At 34.9% G+C, this 19,158-nt stretch overlaps 1 protein-coding gene and 1 long non-coding RNA gene across 2 annotated transcripts in view; one reads left to right on the top strand and one right to left on the bottom strand.

Annotated features, from left to right (window-relative positions):
* The first annotated feature begins 1,789 nt into the window (after window positions 1-1,789).
* Window positions 1,790-17,860, top strand: LOC137655119 (uncharacterized). Its single transcript, XR_011046822.1, has 7 exons — window positions 1,790-1,838; window positions 7,701-7,841; window positions 9,387-9,538; window positions 11,082-11,263; window positions 16,280-16,388; window positions 16,986-17,056; window positions 17,709-17,860. It is a non-coding gene; the product is annotated as an uncharacterized lncRNA (long non-coding RNA).
* Window positions 17,861-18,013: 153 nt separating this feature from the next.
* Window positions 18,014-19,158, bottom strand: part of LOC137655534 (uncharacterized) — a 23,758-nt gene continuing 22,613 nt past the window's right edge. The window contains exon 4 of the mRNA XM_068389430.1: window positions 18,014-18,714. Coding sequence (XP_068245531.1) covers window positions 18,014-18,714 — 701 coding nt within the window. The remainder of the gene's footprint in view (window positions 18,715-19,158) is intronic.

The raw sequence follows: 19,158 nt of genomic DNA, 5'->3' as shown, positions 1-19,158 counted from the left end.
AATTTCACAAAAAATAGGCTTATTGAGAAAGTCTTTCAAGATTTTCGGTGATCAATCTATTCTGAAGAAGTGTTTTAATTCTTTCATTCTACCTTGTTTTGAGTATTGTTCTCCTGTCTGGTCTTCAGCTGCTGATTCTCATCTTAATTTGTTGGACAGAAACTTACGGTCTATTAAATTTCTTATTCCTGATCTAGATATTAATCTCTGGCACCGTCGTTCAATTAGTTCATTATGCATGTTGCATAAGATTTTTCACAACTCTGACCATCCTTTACATTCAGATCTCCCTGGACAATTCTATCCTGTTCGTAATACTAGGCAGGCAGTTAATTCTCCATCACGAGGCTCAATACTACGCAGTACTCTAGAAGTTTTATTCCAGCTGTGACCAAGTTGTGGAATGATCTTCCTAATCGGCTGGTTGAATCAGTAGAACTTCAAAAGTTCAAAGTTGGAGCAAATGCTTTTTTGTTGACCAGGCGGACATAGTCTTTTTATAGTTTATTTATGACATATTTGTTTTTGATGTTGTTGATAGTTTATTATATGACATGTCTGTTTTGACGTTGTTTCTTATTTTAGAATGATTTATTGTTAATTTGTTCTCTTCATTTATTTATTTCCTTATTTCCTTTCCTCACTGGGCTATTTTTCCCTGTTGGAGCCCCTGGGCTTATAGAATCTTGCTTTTCCAACTAGGGTTGTAGCTTGGATAGTAATAATAATAATAATAATAATAAAGCTAGGAGAGCCTGTAGAGAGTTCGTGTTCGCCTCGGTTGCGGTGAGGCACGAACCGAGGAAACTGATCTCCTCTCGTATTTGGGGTAAGGACCTCTTTCCCAATGAAGTGGTTAAAGAGGTAGGAGACAAAAGGCCTAGGCCATCCTCTCGGCCGGCTAAACCCTACCGACATCAACATCAACAACAACTTCCTGTGACTGTGGTGCCTCAGAAGGTGGCACAACCTCCAACCACGTACCAGCTGGTACCTCAACAAACAGCGACACTGTCGCCAGTTCTTAACCAACCTCCGAAAGGCAGACTTCTTCCTTTCGTTCGAGAGCCAGAGGAACAGCCAGAGGTTCTTCTAGACGCCCTTCAAGAGGAATGGGATCCAGGGGAGGACGCGATCAGTTGTCTGACTGAAAATCGATAATGATTTAAGATAAACATTTATTATTCCCAATCTACAATGCAATTTAGTGTTATCTGGCTATTCACAATACAATGTAGAAAATGCTTAAGATTTGATAATCTTCTGTCACAGGTAGGAAGCAGACATTTTTTTTTAATAATTCAATTAGAGGTGAAATTTTTTTATAAGTTTGATAAAGTCATGTTCTTCAGTATCAATCAAATTGATTTCCAATAAAGTTTAAAAACAAAAATAAGTTAGGATTTGCGTAAGCAATAATGGTCATTAGAGGAGAAATTTTGCTATGATTTTGATAAAACTATGTTCTTCAGTATCAGTCAAATGGATTTCTAATGAACTGTTTAAAAACAAAAACAAAAAAGTTAGGATTTGCGTAAGCAATAATGGCCATTAGAGGAGAAATTTTGTTATAATTTTAATAAAACCATATTCTTCAGTATCTGTCAAATTGATTTCCAATGAACAGTTTAAAAAAAAAAAAAGAAGTTAGGATTTGCGTAAGCAATAATGGTCACGAAGACCAAATACAGATGGAGCCACCAGTCTCCCCAAGGACGACAAAACAAGTATTTCTGCCTCCTTGATTTTCAAAGTTCTACCTTCTCAACTCTCTCACTCTTCAGAGCCATTTATATCTTGTTGCTGAAGAAGTGAACGTCGAATGTTGGATATTACATGTAAGTATTCTTTTTCAAGATGTATTGACTTTATTCATGGTATTTTGTTCCCATATTTCAAGTTTTACGCTAAAATTATAGTACTGGTGTAGCGAATTTGATCATTATGCAGACATCCCCATGTTAAACTAGAATTCAATGCTTTTCACAGTTTCTCATAATTCGTAAATGAGTCATCCATACACAAGTATTTTAAAGTTCTTTTATATTGTACAAATAATTGTTCTCTTGTGTATTGTTCAATTATTCTATGACTGCTTAGCTGGGGTTTGGCTAGATATTTCAGATTGTGTACTTTCACGTGCAGAGCAACAAATTAAATAGTTATAAAACTTTAAATTTTCTATTTTGAAGCTTTGTATATCCGCGAAACTGTATAAAGGTAACAGTCGTTATAGTGGAAAACTTAGGAAAACATTTTCAAGCCATCGGGAGAAGTTTTTGAAGTGAAATTTATTGGACATCTTTGAAAACTAAGTTTAATTTTGCAGCAATTTACTTTGAAGTTTTGGGTAAAGTAATTTTGATGTATCGGTGATGGATTTTTTAAAAGCTTAGTGTCTTTGCTTACACATTTACAAGTCTAATGACTTTGGTTACACGTTTGTTAAAGATTAGTGACTGTTTACTCGTATGTAAAAATTTAGTGACTTTGGTTACACATTTTTAAGTTGTAGTCATTTTGGTTACACTTGTGAAAGTTTAGTGACTGGTTACACATTTGTGAACGTTTAGTGACTATGGTTATACATTTGTGAAAGTTTAGTGACTATGGTTACACATTAGTGGAAGTTTGTTACACACTTGTGAAAGTTTAGTGACTGGTTACACATTTGTGAAAGTTTAGTGACTGGTTACACATTTGTGAAAGTTTAGGGACTGGTTACATTTGTGAAAGATTCATGACCAAGGTTACATATTTGTGAAAGTTTCATGACCACGGTTACATTTTTGTGAAAGTTTAATGACTGTTTACACATTTGTGATACTTTCGTGACCACGGTTACATTTGTGAAAGTTTCGTGACCACGGTTACATTTGTGAAAGTTTCGTGACCACGGTTACATTTGTGAAAGTTTCGTGACCACGGTTACATTTGTGAAAGTTTCGTGACCACGGTTACACTTGTGAAAGTTTCGTGACCACGGTTACACTTGTGAAAGTTTCGTGACCACGGTTACACTTGTGAAAGTTTCGTGACCACGGTTACACTTGTGAAAGTTTCGTGACCACGGTTACACTTGTGAAAGTTTCGTGACCACGGTTACACTTGTGAAAGTTTCGTGACCACGGTTACACATTTGTGAAAGTTTCGTGACCACGGTTACACATTTGTGAAAGTTTCGTGACCACGGTTACACATTTGTGAAAGTTTCGTGACCACGGTTACACATTTGTGAAAGTTTCGTGACCACGGTTACACATTTGTGAAAGTTTCGTGACCACGGTTACACATTTGTGAAAGTTTCGTGACCACGGTTACACATTTATGAAAGTTTAGTGGCTCTGGTTACACAGTTGTTCAAGTTTAGTGGCTCTGGTTACACAATTATTCAAGTTTAGTGGCTTATGTCTCTTGAATGTTTTACCGGGCACTTAACAGATGGAGCCAATCATTCTGGGTTACACAATTGTTCAAGTTTATTGGTTCTGGTTACACAGTTCAAGTTTAGTGGCTCTGGTTCCACAATTGTTCAAGTTTAGTGGCTCTGGTTACACATTGGGAAAGTCTCGTGGCTTATGGCTCTTGAATGTTTAACCGGGCACTTAACACATGGAGCCAATCATTCCAGATGAGTGTCTTGCATCTTTTCATAGGACACTGATTTGAGTGATATTAGGCTCAGCCTTCCTATTTTCTTTCAGTATATAGTCTTTGATTTATTGACGTTGGTTACACACTTGTGAAGGTTTAATGAGTTTGGTTACACTAATGGAAGGTATAAGGAATTTGGTTGCGCTAGTGAAGGTATAATAAATTTGGTTGCACTAGTGAAGGTATAATAAATTTGGTTGCACTAGTGAAGGTTTAATAAATTTGGTTACACTAGTGAAGGCTTTGTGAATTTGGTTACACTAGTGAGGTATTTGTGAAATCGGTTACACTTGTAAAGGTTTAGTGACTTTGGTAACACAATTGTGAGTTGTTACACTTGTATAAGTTTTATGAATTTGGTTAAGCTCTTATGAAGGTTTTTATGAAATTGGTTAAGCTATTGTGAAGGTTTAGTGAATTTTGTTAAACTAGTGAAAGTTTAGTGAATTTGTTACACTAGCAGTGAAGGTTTAGTGAATTTGGTTAAACAGTTGTGAAGGTTTAGTGAATTTGGTTAAACAGTTGTGAAGGTTTAGTGAATTTGGTTAAACAGTTGTGAAGGTTTAGTGAATTTGGTTAAACAGTTGTGAAGGTTTAGTGAATTTGGTTAAACAGTTGTGAAGGTTTAGTGAATTTGGTTAAACAGTTGTGAAGGTTTAGTGAATTTGGTTAAACAGTAGTGAAGGTTTAGTGAATTTGGTCAAACAGTAGTGAAGGTTTAGTGAATTTGGTCAAACAGTAGTGAAGGTTTAGTGAATTTGGTCAAACAGTAGTGAAGGTTTAGTGAATTTGGTCAAACAGTAGTGAAGGTTTAGTGAATTTGGTCAAACAGTAGTGAAGGTTTAGTGAATTTGGTCAAACAGTAGTGAAGGTTTAGTGAATTTGGTCAAACAGTAGTGAAGGTTTAGTGAATTTGGTGACAGTAGTGAAGGTTTAGTGAATTTGGTGACAGTAGTAAAGGTTTAGTTTATTTGACAGTAGTGAAGGTTAAGTGAATTTGGTGACACAGTAGTGAAGGTTAAGTGAATTTGGTGACACAGTAGTGAAGGTTAAGTGAATTTGGTGACACAGTAGTGAAGGTTAAGTGAATTTGGTGACACAGTAGTGAAGGTTAAGTGAATTTGGTAACACAGTAGTGAAGGTATAGTGAATTTGGTTAAGCAGTAGTGAAGGTATAGTGAATTTGGTTAAGCAGTAGAGAAGGTATAGTGAATTTGGTTACGCAGTAGTGAAGGTTTGGTGAATTTGGTTAGGCAGTAGTGAAGGTATAGTGAATTTGGTTACGCATTAGTGTAGGTATAGTGAATTTGGTTACGCATTAGTGAAGGTATAGTGAATTTGGTTATGCAGTCGTGAAGGATCGGTGAATTTGGTTACGCAGTAGTGATGAAGGATCGGTGAATTTGGTTACGCAGTAGTGATGAAGGATCGGTGAATTTGGTTACGCAGTAGCGATGAAGGATCGGTGAATTTGGTTACGCAGTAGTGATGAAGGATCGGTGAATTTGGTTACGCAGTAGTGAAGGGTCGGTGAATTTGGTTACGCAGTAGTGATGAGGGATCAGTGAATTTGGTTGCGCAGTAGTGAAGGGTCGGTGAATTTGGTTGCGCAGTAGTGATGAAGGATCGGTGAATTTGGTTACGCAGTAGTGATGAAGGGTCGGTGAATTTGGTTACGCAGTAGTGATGAAGGGTCGGTGAATTTGGTTACACAGTAGTGATGAAGGGTCGGTGAATTTGGATGCGCAGTAGTGATGAAGGGTCGGTGAATTTGGTTGCGCAGTAGTGAAGGGTCGGTGAATTTGGTTGCGCAGTAGTGATGAAGGGTCGGTGAATTTGGTTGCGCAGTAGTGATGAAGGGTCGGTGAATTTAGTTGCGCAGTAGTGATGAAGGGTCGGTGAATTTGGTTGCGCAGTAGTGATGAAGGGTCGGTGAATTTGATTAAGCAGTAGTGAAGGTATAGTAAATTTGGTTAAGCAGTAGTGAAGGTATAGTGAATTTGGTTACGCAGTAACGAAGGGTCGGTGCATTTGGTTGCGCAGTAACGAAGGGTCGGTGCATTTGGTTACGCAGTAGTGAAGGGTCGGTGAATTTGGTTACTCAGTAGTGAAGGGTCGGTGAATTTGGTTACGCAGTAGTGAATGTTCGGTGAATTTGGTTACACATTTGTGAAGGCTTAGTGACTTTGGTTACATACTAGTGAACCTTTAGTGAATTACACTAGTGAACGTTTAGTGACTTTGGATAAGTGTTAAGGTCTAGTGAATTTTATGGACTTGGAATTAGGTTTCAAGCTTTTGAAGGTTTAGTATATTTGGTCACTTGTGAAGGCTTAGTGAATTTAGTTGCACTTGTGAAGGTTTAGTGATTTTAGTTGCACTTGTGAAGGTTTAGTGAATTTAGTTTCACATTTGTGAAGGTTTAGTGGATTTAGTTACACATTTGTGAAGGGTTAGTGAATTTAGTTACACATTTGTGAAGGTTTAGTGAATTTAGCTACACATATGTGAAGGTTTAGTTAGTTTGGGCACTTGTTTAATGAATTTGGTTACACTCTTGGAGTTTTAGTGAATTTGGGTACATTTGTTAAGGCTTTGTGAATTTGGTTACACACTTGTGAAGGCTTAGCGAAACTGGTTACGCACGTGAAGGTTTAGATACTTTGGTTACACACTTCTGAAGTTCTGAAGGGTTTTTAGGCTTTTGGTACATGTTTGGTCACTCCTGTGAAGGTTTTGACCTAAGTTGCAAATACAAACGTCAGTTAATTTATGATAGTTTTATTGCTTGCAAAAATTAAATTCGCTATAAGAAATGGAAGAGTGCTGGCTAGCTTGTTGTTTTTCTGTTTAATGGGGGCTGGGGCAGAATAACTTACGTATCGGTAGCTTTACATGTGAATTATGCTTTTTACTCAAGTCCATTGTTTACAATTGAGACTGAAGGGAACTAACTACGCATGTTTTTTTAATGGATTGCGTAGCTTTCTGTGCACTTACAATGACTTTTCTGTCAGTGTTTTAAACCAACTAACAGCTTGCAAGTAGTTCCTAAGTTACTGGATGTTCTTTTAAAACCTCTATTCCCACCCCCTTTTCTCTTCACTTTCATCATGGCTTCCATATGTCAAGGTTGTCCTGAGGGAGTGGGCGATACATTCCCTCTTTTTCAGAGAAAATAAACGGCCAAATGAGTTCCTACAGAGCCATGGAGTCATCCCTTCAGACGTTCAATGCCCTTCCTGCCAATAACTGTCTTTAGATCTCAAGTTAATCAGTGGGCTTGTAATTGGTCAGTCAAGGTTTTTAAGAAGGGAGTCGTGCATGCGGTTTTTCCATAACCGCAATTGGGGGCACTTTCTTGGAAAAGGCTCACGTTCAATCATGGGAAATACTGCTGTTCGTGAATTATTTCCTTTCAAAGAGCCTTTTCGCACAGCAATGTCACCTATAACCTTGGCTGGACATTAAAAACTGTTTAACTAGAGGTTTTATTGTTAGGAAGTAGCGGAAAATTACTGCCAGAACTTGCCTGCTATTTTGTGCCTGCCATTGTCGTCGAAGTGGATGAATCAAAGTTTGGGAGGTCGAAATATAAGAGATAGGCCTTTGTCTGGTGGGTGGGTGTTCAGTGGCATGGAGCGGGAAAGCAAAATAATAGTTTGTGGTCCCTTTGGTGGACCAGCCAAGAAATGCAGACACCCTTGAGCCTGTGATACATTATATCGAGGCAGGGAGCGTAATCCACAGTAATTCATGTTAAGGATACAAAGATCTTGCCACTGTGGGGTATGTGCACCTCACTGTGAATCATTCAGAAAATTGTGAATCATTCAGAAAATTTTGTGGATCCGAAGACAGGTGCAGATACTCAAAAATTGAAAGGCTGTGGTGGGATATAGTGTGTTACGTTCTCCGTGGCGTAATTCAAAAAGAATATTTTACTCAATATGAATGTCTTTATTCTCCAGGTAAAAATTATGTATTTTGATGTTCAGTTTTGGTTTTTTAGTAACTAGCAAACTAATGTGTACTTATTTTTCCAGCACAAGAGGTCAGAGCGCTTCATAATTTCCTGCTTCAAGCCTCCAAACTGTATCCCCACCTGTCTACGTCTACGACAGGGCGAGTGAAATTTCTTCCTTTGTCAACGGAAGACCCTCAGCCTTCGACCTCCCAAACTTAAGGTAAGGATTTATTTGTGAATTGTGATTTATCTTTAGTTTGTAAACTGGGAAGGGGGTCTAGTGGTTGTGACCTGGAAATGGGGTCCGGGGTCTTGGCCCCGGCTAGGTGTTGTGACCTGGGAAGGTTTGTGACCTGGGAAGGGGGTCCAGTGGCTTGCCCCCGGCTAGGGGTTGTGACCTTGTAAGGTTTGTGACCTGGAAAATGGGTCTAGGGGTTGGCCCTTGGCTAGATGTTGTGATTTGGGAACTACTAGGTTAGGTTAGGTGGTTTTTTTATGTTCTGTACCCTTTTACAAATCTCAAATGTGTTAAATAATAATGTTTGGCCCATGTTCAGCCACTTACATGATACATGTATTTTTCCCACTGGTTATCTTGTTCTTATTTTGAATTTCTGACAATTATTATTGCTATAAATCACTTTTGACATTTCCCCACTGGGTCCCCCATAATTGTCTTCATATAAAGGGGTCCAGAAACTCATGAACGGGTGGTTTGCTCCAATAATCAAGGTCAGAAATGCATGGAACACAAGATAATGAGTAGGAAAAATTTATGGTTCATTTATTTGGCTAGAAATTAAAGTATATATTTACCCAAACTTGTGAAGGTTTTGACTTTAGGTACAATTTGTGAAGGTTTTTATAATCTAAGTAATCTCGTTCAGGGCAAAATAATCTCATCATTTAAGGGTTAAATTACTAGTGCAACTGGAATTTGGCAAGAAATTGAAGTATCATACATTTAGGCTTATGCGTTTAAGAAAGCAAATTTTCTGCAAAAAGAACTTGACGTTTAGCTCATTTTTTAATCACTTCCTTGAAATGCTAATTTTTTAACCTACATATCTTGGAATTTAAGTCAAATCATTTAACCAGGAATACTTTCTGCTTCAGTTACTGTGAAGTGTTTTAGTTACTTATTGAATTTTTTTTTTCTCTTTTTTTTTTTTTTTTTTTTTTAATAAAATGGCTTCTGGAAAAGTTTAGTTATAATACGTGACGATGTTTACTCAAACTTCTCCGGTCTTATTTTGCTTTCCTGGCGAATTTGACTTCACGTGATGTCATGTTACTGATAATAATTATTTGAATATGTAAAATAGGTTAAATTTGATATGTCTTCAAATTGGGAATAGTTAGGATGTTCTGAAAGAACTTTTTAGAAATTTTATGCAAGAAGTTTATGCAATTGGAATTAATGTACTGTGTTCCTGTTTTAATTTTATAAATATAACTTCTGGCTATTTAGATGCTACAATTTTGTTAGAGAATTATTTCAGCAGCTTTATACACAAGTAGTTAGGTGTTTTTTTACCAGGTGTTTTAGTCATGCAGTTCAAGTTGGTAAGCAAATTAAGATTCTTTCAAAGTGATATAGCCAGCCTAAGTTCTAGTAAAAATGCAGTAAGTTGATACTGCTATTACTTTAAAAGAAACATGTCTCAGTAGACATAATTAGTATATTCTCGCTGGTAATGAATGTATTCAAATTGTCTTATAGTGGCAGAAATATTCGCACACATTAATTAAATGTCTTTTCCAGATTTTTTATGACCATGCTAAGGTGCTGAATCTTAGACGATGAACTCATTGCATACGAACCAGATTTTAAAATTTCATCCATCTGAAGTGGAGTTAATTTAATAAAAGAATATTTACCTTGAAATTTTCTCACAAAAATAACCTTCAGTGCTGGTAGGTGGATAAAACTTTACTTGGCCTTTGCTTAGTTTCATGGTTATTATGCAATAAAAGATTTTGAAAAAAAGGCAGCGCAAATTAATCTTCAAAACATGAAAAAAATAGTCATCGTTTATATTCGGTATCAGAAATGTGCTGGATTTTTTTAAGTAGGATTAGTCATTAATGGTGATATTTTTTCTAATATTTTTAAGCTACTTGACCGCAGCTTTATCAAAAGTGGTGCAGTAAAAGGGAAATTAATACATTCGAAATGGAAAAAAATATCAAACGTTCATTAGCTATCCGGCTCAATTAAAAAGAAATGTTGTAGACTTTTAAAAGCTTTTATGTATTTTTGGTGTTGGTTACCAGTTCGCAATTCTCGAATATAGCAAGTTTTGATGGGCAGACATGTTGCTGATAAATGTAAATGAACCCGAAATCTATACCTAAGTTGTCTACTATTTAAGAGAAAATCATAGAATGTAAACTGAAAATAAGCGACTTGGTGAAACATTTACCATCGATTGGTTTCCTGTTAACGATCAAAATAGTCTCCATCACCAATCCGTACTAGCCAGCATGGTGATGAAAACTGGCCAAACCCCAGATATGAATAAGAACATGTCTGAGGCCTTTGTGTAGCACTGGGCTAGAAAAGGCTGAATTTGTTGTATATTTTAGATTTAATAAGCTACTTTAGTGTTTTATTCTTAATTTTAGAATCTTTAAAAAAAATTTTACCAATTATTCGAGGAAACGTTTATCATATAACTGTCCTTACTGTAAAAGCTAAGATTTAAGTGCTTGCGTAAGATGGTGAATTTGTGCAACTTATATAGTTGTGAATGTGTGACTTGAAAGGTTGTGAATGTGTGACTTGAAAGGTTGTGAATGTGTGACTTGAAAGGTTGTGAACGTGTGACTTGAAAGGTTGTGAATGTGTGACTTGAAAGGTTGTGAATATGTTACTTGAAAGTTTTTGATGTGCTACTTGAAAGGTGGTGAATGTGTATAAATTGTAAGGTTGCAAATGTGTAAATTGTAAGAATGTGTGTTTATAACTTGTAAGGTTGTGACTGTGTATAACTTGTGACTGTGTATAACTTGTGACTGTGTATAACTTGTGACTGTGTATAACTTGCGAGATTATGCATGTGTATAACTTAGGAATGTATATAACTTGCAAAGCTGTGAATTTGTATAACTTAGGAATGTGTATAACTTGCAAAGTTGTGAATTTGTATAACTTAAGATTGCGAAAATATAGAATTTTTTTTTTTTGAGTGTTCAGATGTAAGAAAAATGGAAACTAGTTTCGCAATAAGGCATTTAATTTCAAAGGTAAGAGGAATTAGAAATTTGCTTTTCGTAAAATACATGAGTATTGTTTTTATTAAAATCTTTAATCTGATCCAAAGTGAAATAAGATATTTTGATTTAATACAGTTTAACAAATATTGCTTGTTACTTCCTAGGTAGTAAGCCGCCTACTGACAAAGATATGACTATTCATAACGTTAATATGTACACAATATGCTTTGATTTCTTTCAGGTGTATTTGAAACTCGTGTTTGAAACTAGGAAAGAAAGGAATCTCAAACAGGCTGAACGTTGAAACTCCAACAATAAAACGGATTTAACAAGAATTCAAGAACGAATTGACTGAGGAAAAAAAACAAATCGTGCATATTTTATTAATAAACGACTGTGGCAAAAATACTTTTAATTAACATTGTAAGTTACTGTAGGTGTTAAATATTAGAATGTATTTAATAACCTTTTTCAGATTTTTTTCTATTGGATTTTCTCATACCCAATTCTCTTCAGTTTTTTTTTATAACGATTTTCAAGCAGCGATTTTTATTCTAGTCTCTAATCTGCTATACTTAGGTCTTCTACCTCCTGCGTTGTCTAACGATCTTTTTATTGTTTTTTTTATTGGATTTTCTTAGGTTACTACTTTTACGTTATTAGGTTTCTTCTTGGTTTTAGATGACCCACTTTGATTCCAATTTTTCCTTGGAAAGATATTGGCATCCCAAGTATGAACTTTTGCAGAAAACGATGGTTGAAGGTTTGCAAACCTAAACCATGGCGTTTTATAAGGTGTTTGGAAATTTTTGCATTTTTTCTATACATTTTTATTTTATATTTTCTGTACGTTCGATGTTAATACTAAATTTTTATTTTAAACTTTTATTTCAAACTTATAGTGTGGGAAACCCAAATATTCTGCTTCCAAAGAATAACGAGAACATTTTTAAAGAAAACTTCATTTTTTCAAGTGACAGATGACAAAAAAATATATAGGAATTTTGTACAATGTGCTTCCTATGATGCTACTTTAAAATTTCACTACACAATTAGATAACAAACTTTTCTTGGTTGTCATTCATCTGATTCTGATTGAGAATCTTCGACTTCCGTATGAAGGACGGTGAATTAATTCTCAAATTTGATATGCCTCCTTAGTGTTCTCTAGCCTGAGGGTACACTTGGGCACTCTTGTATGTAATTTCCATTCCTCTTCTTTTGTTAAAGTATTTATAGTTTATATAGAAATTTATTTTAATGTTACTGTTCTTAAATATCTTTTTTTCCTTTCCTCACTGAGCTGTTTTCCCTGTTGGGGCCCCTTGGTCAGTAAATGGGTGCCATCTATTGGATCATCATCTGGAGATCGCTTCCACATACTGTGTAGTTTGTCGTTTTCATTTTGCGTAGACAGTCATGCCAGTGCGGTAACATTGAGCATCTAGGCCACTAATGCTGGAGAGCAGCAACTCATTTTTCTATGGCTTTTAGGTTTCATAAAAAGAAATATACAATGTTGTGGCCTTTGGCATTCCATGAACAGCACAAACAAATTATCCTATGATTTTGCTGCTGCCAAGGCCTGGTGTTTTTTTCTCTTCCCAGAACAGAAAGTCCTTTGAGAAAGTCAAACCTTTCTTCTGTAATCTGCAGTTATCTTACTTTGCCCTTTCTGGATTCATAATCATACCGCTGTATAGCACGTAAGCCATGCAAGCTTTAGCGTACCAGACTAAGTTTGCCACGTTATTAATATGTCTGTATCGCCTTATCTGATGACCAGCTAATTTCTGACCATATCATCAGATCTACCTGTTGAAGGAACAAAAGGATCATGTTTTTGCTTGTGCTCCCAGCAACATTGCTACCACATCTGATTTGGTATAGGTGTGTGTAGATTCTTGTATCTGCTTCTATATGGCCATAACAATATATGGGAACTTTTGCATCATGCACTGTATCCACTTTTTTTTTTTTTTTTTTTTTTTTTTTTTTTTTTTTTTTTTTTTTTTTTAGCTCTGCTGCTTTTGAATGGGTCGCTATTACCCTCACCTTTTATCACTTCGGCATATTTGTTATAATTCTTGAATCAACTTTGATTAGGGATGTTTAGTAGGTCTTAAATTTAAGGCTGGTTTTAATGTATTGAAGTCGAATTTGTGCACTTGAAATTACACTACAACCCCTTGATTCTACTTTTAGTCTCTGTTCAATGTCTTTGTTCCTTTCATATGCATAGAAAACTGCATGAACTTCACCGGTATGTCTTGAACATAATGATCAAAATAATCTCTGCCAGGCCATCATATACATTTGGGATTTCTGAAGGTAAAGCTTGCATAATTGCCATCATATCATGACATCAATTTCATCTGGGACATCCAATCATTCAGAAGATTGGCTAAGGGTAACATGAGTGTTTTATTCATTGAACCATCAATACTTGCTAAAGACGGAGGCAAAGATATCAGAAATTATTCAGGAACCCTTGTCAAATCTATGTACTGATTGTAGGTTAGGTATAAAAGTCGACCAAGCAAATCACTGATTTTTCAGTATAAATGCTTTGTCATGTTTCCCCTCAAATTTTCTTGTAACTGTTGCACTGACTAGATTCTTCTCTACTGAGTTTTTCGTATTGCCAGGGTCTTTGTTGCAGACCCACATATCTTAATTAGCATGCCTCACCAGTCTGTATAAACTAAGATTCTCTTATGCATCAGCCTTACTTCAGTTAATATTAACTCAAGACTCAAAAGACAGTGGTACATAATGTAGAAAGCACCAAACACAACAAATGCATAATCACTCAGGATTAAAACTTTTAATCCTGTCTCACAATAGAAGTGCAGGCTTGGCAACGTCTAGAATGTGTCTTAGGGATTTACCTTCTCTCCCACGTTCACCTATAACCTGAGACTTTGGGTTAAGGTTTGACTAAATATATTTTTGGGGTAAGACTGTTTTGCACAAACACCACTGAGGTGGTATGAGGCCTGGTAAAAAGATTTAAATCCTTACCACATTGCCATTTATTGATAATTTCTCAATGACGTATGATTGTGGTCCAATTTCAGTAATGTTAAATTCAAAAGTGCCTAATTTTAACCTTTTAAGCACTGACTCCAAGTCAGGTTCATTTGCTACCAATGTTCTTTCATTTGCCATCTGCGTTTTTCAAGGAAATATTTTGTTCCCCTTGTCAAAAGATGAGGTACAATTTTTTTTTTTTTTTTTTTTTTTTAGTTCTGATATTGATTGTTCTTAGGGTACTTGAGCTTTTTCAAAATTCGAGAATATTTTTGTATCATAACCCTTGTATATCATGGTGAGAACCTTTTACAGGCAACTTGTCAGTGTGTTCATCATGACTGTCCATGCAAGTGATTTTCAACAAAACTAACTGGCAAGGAATTAAGTTTTCCAGGATATTTTTTGCTGATGCTGCTTATTACTTTTCAGCATTATGGTATCCAATGAAATGACCACAATTTTTTATACCACCTTAAATTTTCCTGGATCCTAGCATTGACTTCAGTCCTAGAACCATATGCTTATAGTTTTCACTTGACTCCTGGTGGTTTTGTATATATGTAGTTTCATATGTATGTCATCTTACAAAACTTCCTTTCGCCCCAGTATTGATTGAGTCTTTTGTAAAAGTGAAGCAGCTCTTCAGGATTATTTTTTTTTCCCACAAGGGCAAAAGTAATAATTTTTAAAGATGTTTTATTCAAGCTCAAATATCTAGACTTCAGTACAAAGCAACGTATGTTATTTTTTTGTTATTTTTTTCTTCGCATCTGCATTAAATTTCTTTCTAAAAGGAGAAATAAGGTTTTCCAGCAAATATTAGCATTTTGAAGATGGAATTTACGTCTTTTTTTTTTTTATCCCCCAAGTTCCAATTACTTCTTCCAACAACACAAGGGGGAAAAACGACTTTTGTATGAATATTTTAGGCCCAATAAATCTCTGCAATTCATAAGTTGTATTTTTTTTAAGAACTTCTTGCATCCCATCATCACTAACTTCACTGAAACTTTTCGTCTCAAACATATCTTCTTTTGCTGGAATTATGATGCACTCTTGGTATGGAAATCAACGTGATCATATTCATTTCCGTTTAAGACTTGGATCCCATTGGAAAGGTTTTCCTATGGTTTCTTGTTTTTTTTTTAACCCCTTTTTTTATTAGCATTACTCACACGGCTTTTGAGAGAGAATGCATTTGTTTCAAAACATCAGTACTTGCTACATTTTTTGACGACCTAGTGTTAGCACACCAAACATCAGTCGGTCTTTATATGTATTATCGGGTCTACTCATAGAAAAAACTATCATTGGTTCAGGGTACCATGGTTCATGAAAAACATCTGTGATCAATCTGGAACTTAATTTTCTACCTTTGGCAGCAGACATGACCTGAACAATATAGATTCCTCAATGAGATTACATGAAATGATTACATGAAATAATTTCTCCCAATCTTTCAATATATCTCAACTTTCTTTAATTTTATTTTACTTGTAAGCTGCTAAAGATATCAGTATCGACAGTGCTTGTTACAAAATGTGACGTGCTTACAAATTAAGAAATAAGTGTTGAATTTGTAGGTGGGTTGACTTGAAAATAACTTGCAATTTGAAATCAATAGACCCCAAAAATCCTGCAATATTTCTTTCTACAGATGACAACTGGTATTTGTAGATCTTTAGATTAAAGTTTTGGCTCTAAATTGGTTGATCTCTACATAATCTTGGTTTTCGTGACTTAAGTGTTTAGTTTTTTCTTATTTCCAAAAGTATATTCTTGGGCAAATGGATCTTATGCCTTTGAGGCTGATTTGGGCTTTAACACGTGAGGTTATTTACATAAGACCTTTCGTGGTGTATTTAGATTGCTGGTTAGTTTGATAAGTGCTTTTAATAAAATAAGTAAATAAATCATTCTTGCTAATGACTTCTAAAGGAACGAAATAAATTAATGTTTTGCATTTTAGCTTGCGAGGCTTTAACACGCTTGAAATAGTTTAATAGGTAGCTTAATGTGAATGAAAGTGTACTTTGTGTTCTTTTAAGATTTTATGTAAAACTATTGAAAATCCTTTTCAACCTACCTCATTGTTGTCTATTGATGTGTAAATTTAGGCTAAATAGTTACGAAATAAGTTGGTTTTTATTGGGTACTTTACTAATAAAGTTTAGGAGTGAAAGGAAGTTGAATAGAAATGCTTGAAAGGGGTTAAATTGCAATATTTAGACATGCTAGTAATCGCCATTTAATATTTTAAGTTTAAGACATCTTTGCCAATGTGAAAATTTTATGTAATTTTGCCCTTGCTGGAAATAATCTTAAAAAAAACTAATTTCAATTAAACTTACACGGGAGATTTTTCTTAGTATTCGCACACTCAATGTTAAATTTCGTTTCCAGGTTTTAAGGCGACCTTGATGACAGAGGAGGTTGAAAGGATGTAAGCTCAGTGTTTTGTACCAGATAAATATTTAAGATTTTCATCCAATAAGAGAGGACTATTATTCAGGTATTGTAGAGTGATGTTAAGTATTAATTTGCTGCCATTTCACCGGTGGCAGCGAACATTGGTATTCGATGTCTGTAAAAGCTATTTGCAAATAATTTTATTCCAACGTTCATTCTGTATTACAAAATAGAATACTAAATGTAGCATATGCATATAAATTAGGAAATCAATACATATTCTGTGTACCAATATGTGGGGAGCTGTGTACATTATTTTTGAAAGATTCATTGCTGTAACTTTAAATGTTTAATAATTAGACTATAGCAAATAATACCAAATCTGCAAAAGGAAAATGTTATAGAAACTTAACGTTTTATGTGAATAGGTAGTTACTGAAATATGAAGCATAACCTGTTAAATTCTTTTTGTAAATTTCCTTGAAAAATTAAACTTAGATTGATAGAATTGTTGGATCAGGTTGAGGGGGGAATAGTGTTGTCAAATATTTACTGGTAATTGGCAACTTTTAGGTCCTTTTGGGTGTATAATATGTATGTATGCCAGGTATTTCTAAGATTTTTTTTTCTCTTGAAATTAAACAAGGTAAGCAACGAGATAATCGGAAAATAGCCTTTTAAAAATACTGTATCATTTCAGATTGCAGTTTAGTGCAAGTTAAATTTGGCCTTCAATGGATGAGAAGAAAGGATCTATTTAGTAAAGATAAGGTAAATTTTACTTTTCGATCTTCTTAAATATTTGTATATTTTGTTTTTTAAGATAATTCCCTTACGCAAAATGTAATTTCGAACGAAGATAAGAGGGAATGATAAAATTAGCATTTTATGAAAATTGAGAAAAGGGATTAAAGTTTATTTTAAAAAGAAACGGTGTTGGTTCTATATTAAGTATAAACTCTTAATGCTTATATAATGGGAAAAATGCATAGACCAAGTAGAACCTCAAAACAGTTTAGGATTGTTGATAACCAAGTTTTAATATCATAACAAAAGAGGAACGAAAATAAATATGGTTATATCTAAACCTAAATTTTTATTGTCATGTAGTATCACATATTTTGTGTATCTGTTGAGATACAGATGGGGTTATTCAAAGCAGGTTTTATATTGTCATGTAGTATCACACATTTTGTGTATCTGTTGAGATACAGATGGGGTTATTCAAAGCAGGTTTTATATTGTCATGTAGTATCACACATTTTGTGTATCTGTTGAGATACAGATGGGGTTATTCAAAGCAGGTTTTATATTGTCATGTAGTATAACATATTTTGTGTATCTGTTGAGATACAGATGGGGTTATTCAAAGCAGGGTTTATATATTTAGGTGAAATTTATGCTTGATTTTCTTTACTTTCAGATACTGTGTACACTACTAATTTGGATGGAGGATAAGAGTAATACCAAATTCAACCTTAGTTTTCTAGCAGAAAGTGTGGTTAATCGATGTAAACTAAGTTCATCTTGGTTTATCTATTAGAAAATAATAAAAGACAGTTGGACGATTAGTAAAACAAGAATGAGAAAATTAGGCATAGTGTAGTTAACAAATAAAAGAGAAGTTTAACTTTAAGCTTTTTATTAATACCAAACAGTATACTAAACAGTATATACGTAAAATTAAATAAAGCTCTTTATTTAATACCAAACAGTATATACGTAAAATTAAATAATAATAAGCGCGTTCTCTTCTGCTGCATTCTCCCTTTCTCGTTCTCTTCTGCTGCATTCTCCCTTTCTCGTTCTCTTCTGCTTTTTTTTTTTCCTTTCTCGTTCACTTCTGCTGCATTCTTTTTCTTTTCTCGTTATCTTCTGCTGCATTCTTTTTCCTTTCTCGTTCTCTTCTGCTGCATTCTTTTTCCTTTCTCGTTCTCTTCTGCTGCATTCTTTTTCCTTTCTCATTCTCTTCTGCTGCATTCTTTTTCCTTTCTCGTTCTCTTCTGCTGCATTCTTTTTCCTTTCTCGTTCTCTTCTGCTGCATTCTTTTTCCTTTCTCGTTCTCTTCTGCTGCATTCTTTTTCCTTTCTCGTTCTCTTCTGCTGCATTCTTTTTCCTTTCTCGTTCTCTTCTGCTGCATTCTTTTTCCTTTCTCGTTCTCTTCTGCTGCATTCTTTTTCCTTTCTCGTTCTCTTCTGCTGCATTCTTTTTCCTTTCTCGTTCTCTTCTGCTGCATTCTTTTTCCTTTCTCGTTCTCTTCTGCTGCATTCTTTTTCCTTTCTCGTTCTCTTCTGCTGCATTCTTTTTCCTTTCTCGTTCTCTTCTGCTGCATTCTCCCTTTCTCGTTCTCTTCTGCTGCATTCTCCCTTTCTCGTTCTCTTCTGCTGCATTCTCCCTTTCTCGTTCTCTTCTGCTAGATCTTAAGTCATCTGGATTCGTAGCCGGAGCAAATAAATCTTATCTCCAGAATCATAGAATCATGGGTATGAATAACACGCAACATACTTAGAGATCTCCAGATAAGTTCTCATAACTTTCTTAATTAAAGAACAAAAGAACGTAGGATGCAAGAACCTAAAGATCTTTTCTGTGCTTCGTTATTAAAAAGCTGAGAACTTATTGGAGATCTATGTAGAAGAGTTGCGATTAATTCACTACACCCTGAAAAGAAATAAAAAAATAGTTTTGTACCATGTGTGTGTGATTTCATTAACATTTCAAAAGGTATTGAACATTTTACAAGCTAAAAAATAATGAGTTACACCTAAAGAGGATTTGACTGATTTTTAACGAGGTTAATTTAAAAATAACGAATAAAATATTGAAAGTTTTAGCAACATACAAAATTATCACCATTGTAATAAGCAAATTTG

This window comes from Palaemon carinicauda, chromosome 16 (genome assembly GCF_036898095.1).
Source record: "Palaemon carinicauda isolate YSFRI2023 chromosome 16, ASM3689809v2, whole genome shotgun sequence".
Lineage (NCBI taxonomy): Eukaryota > Metazoa > Arthropoda > Malacostraca > Decapoda > Palaemonidae > Palaemon > Palaemon carinicauda.
Note: the sequence above shows the minus strand (reverse complement) of the source record. Positions and strands in the feature narration are given on the sequence as shown.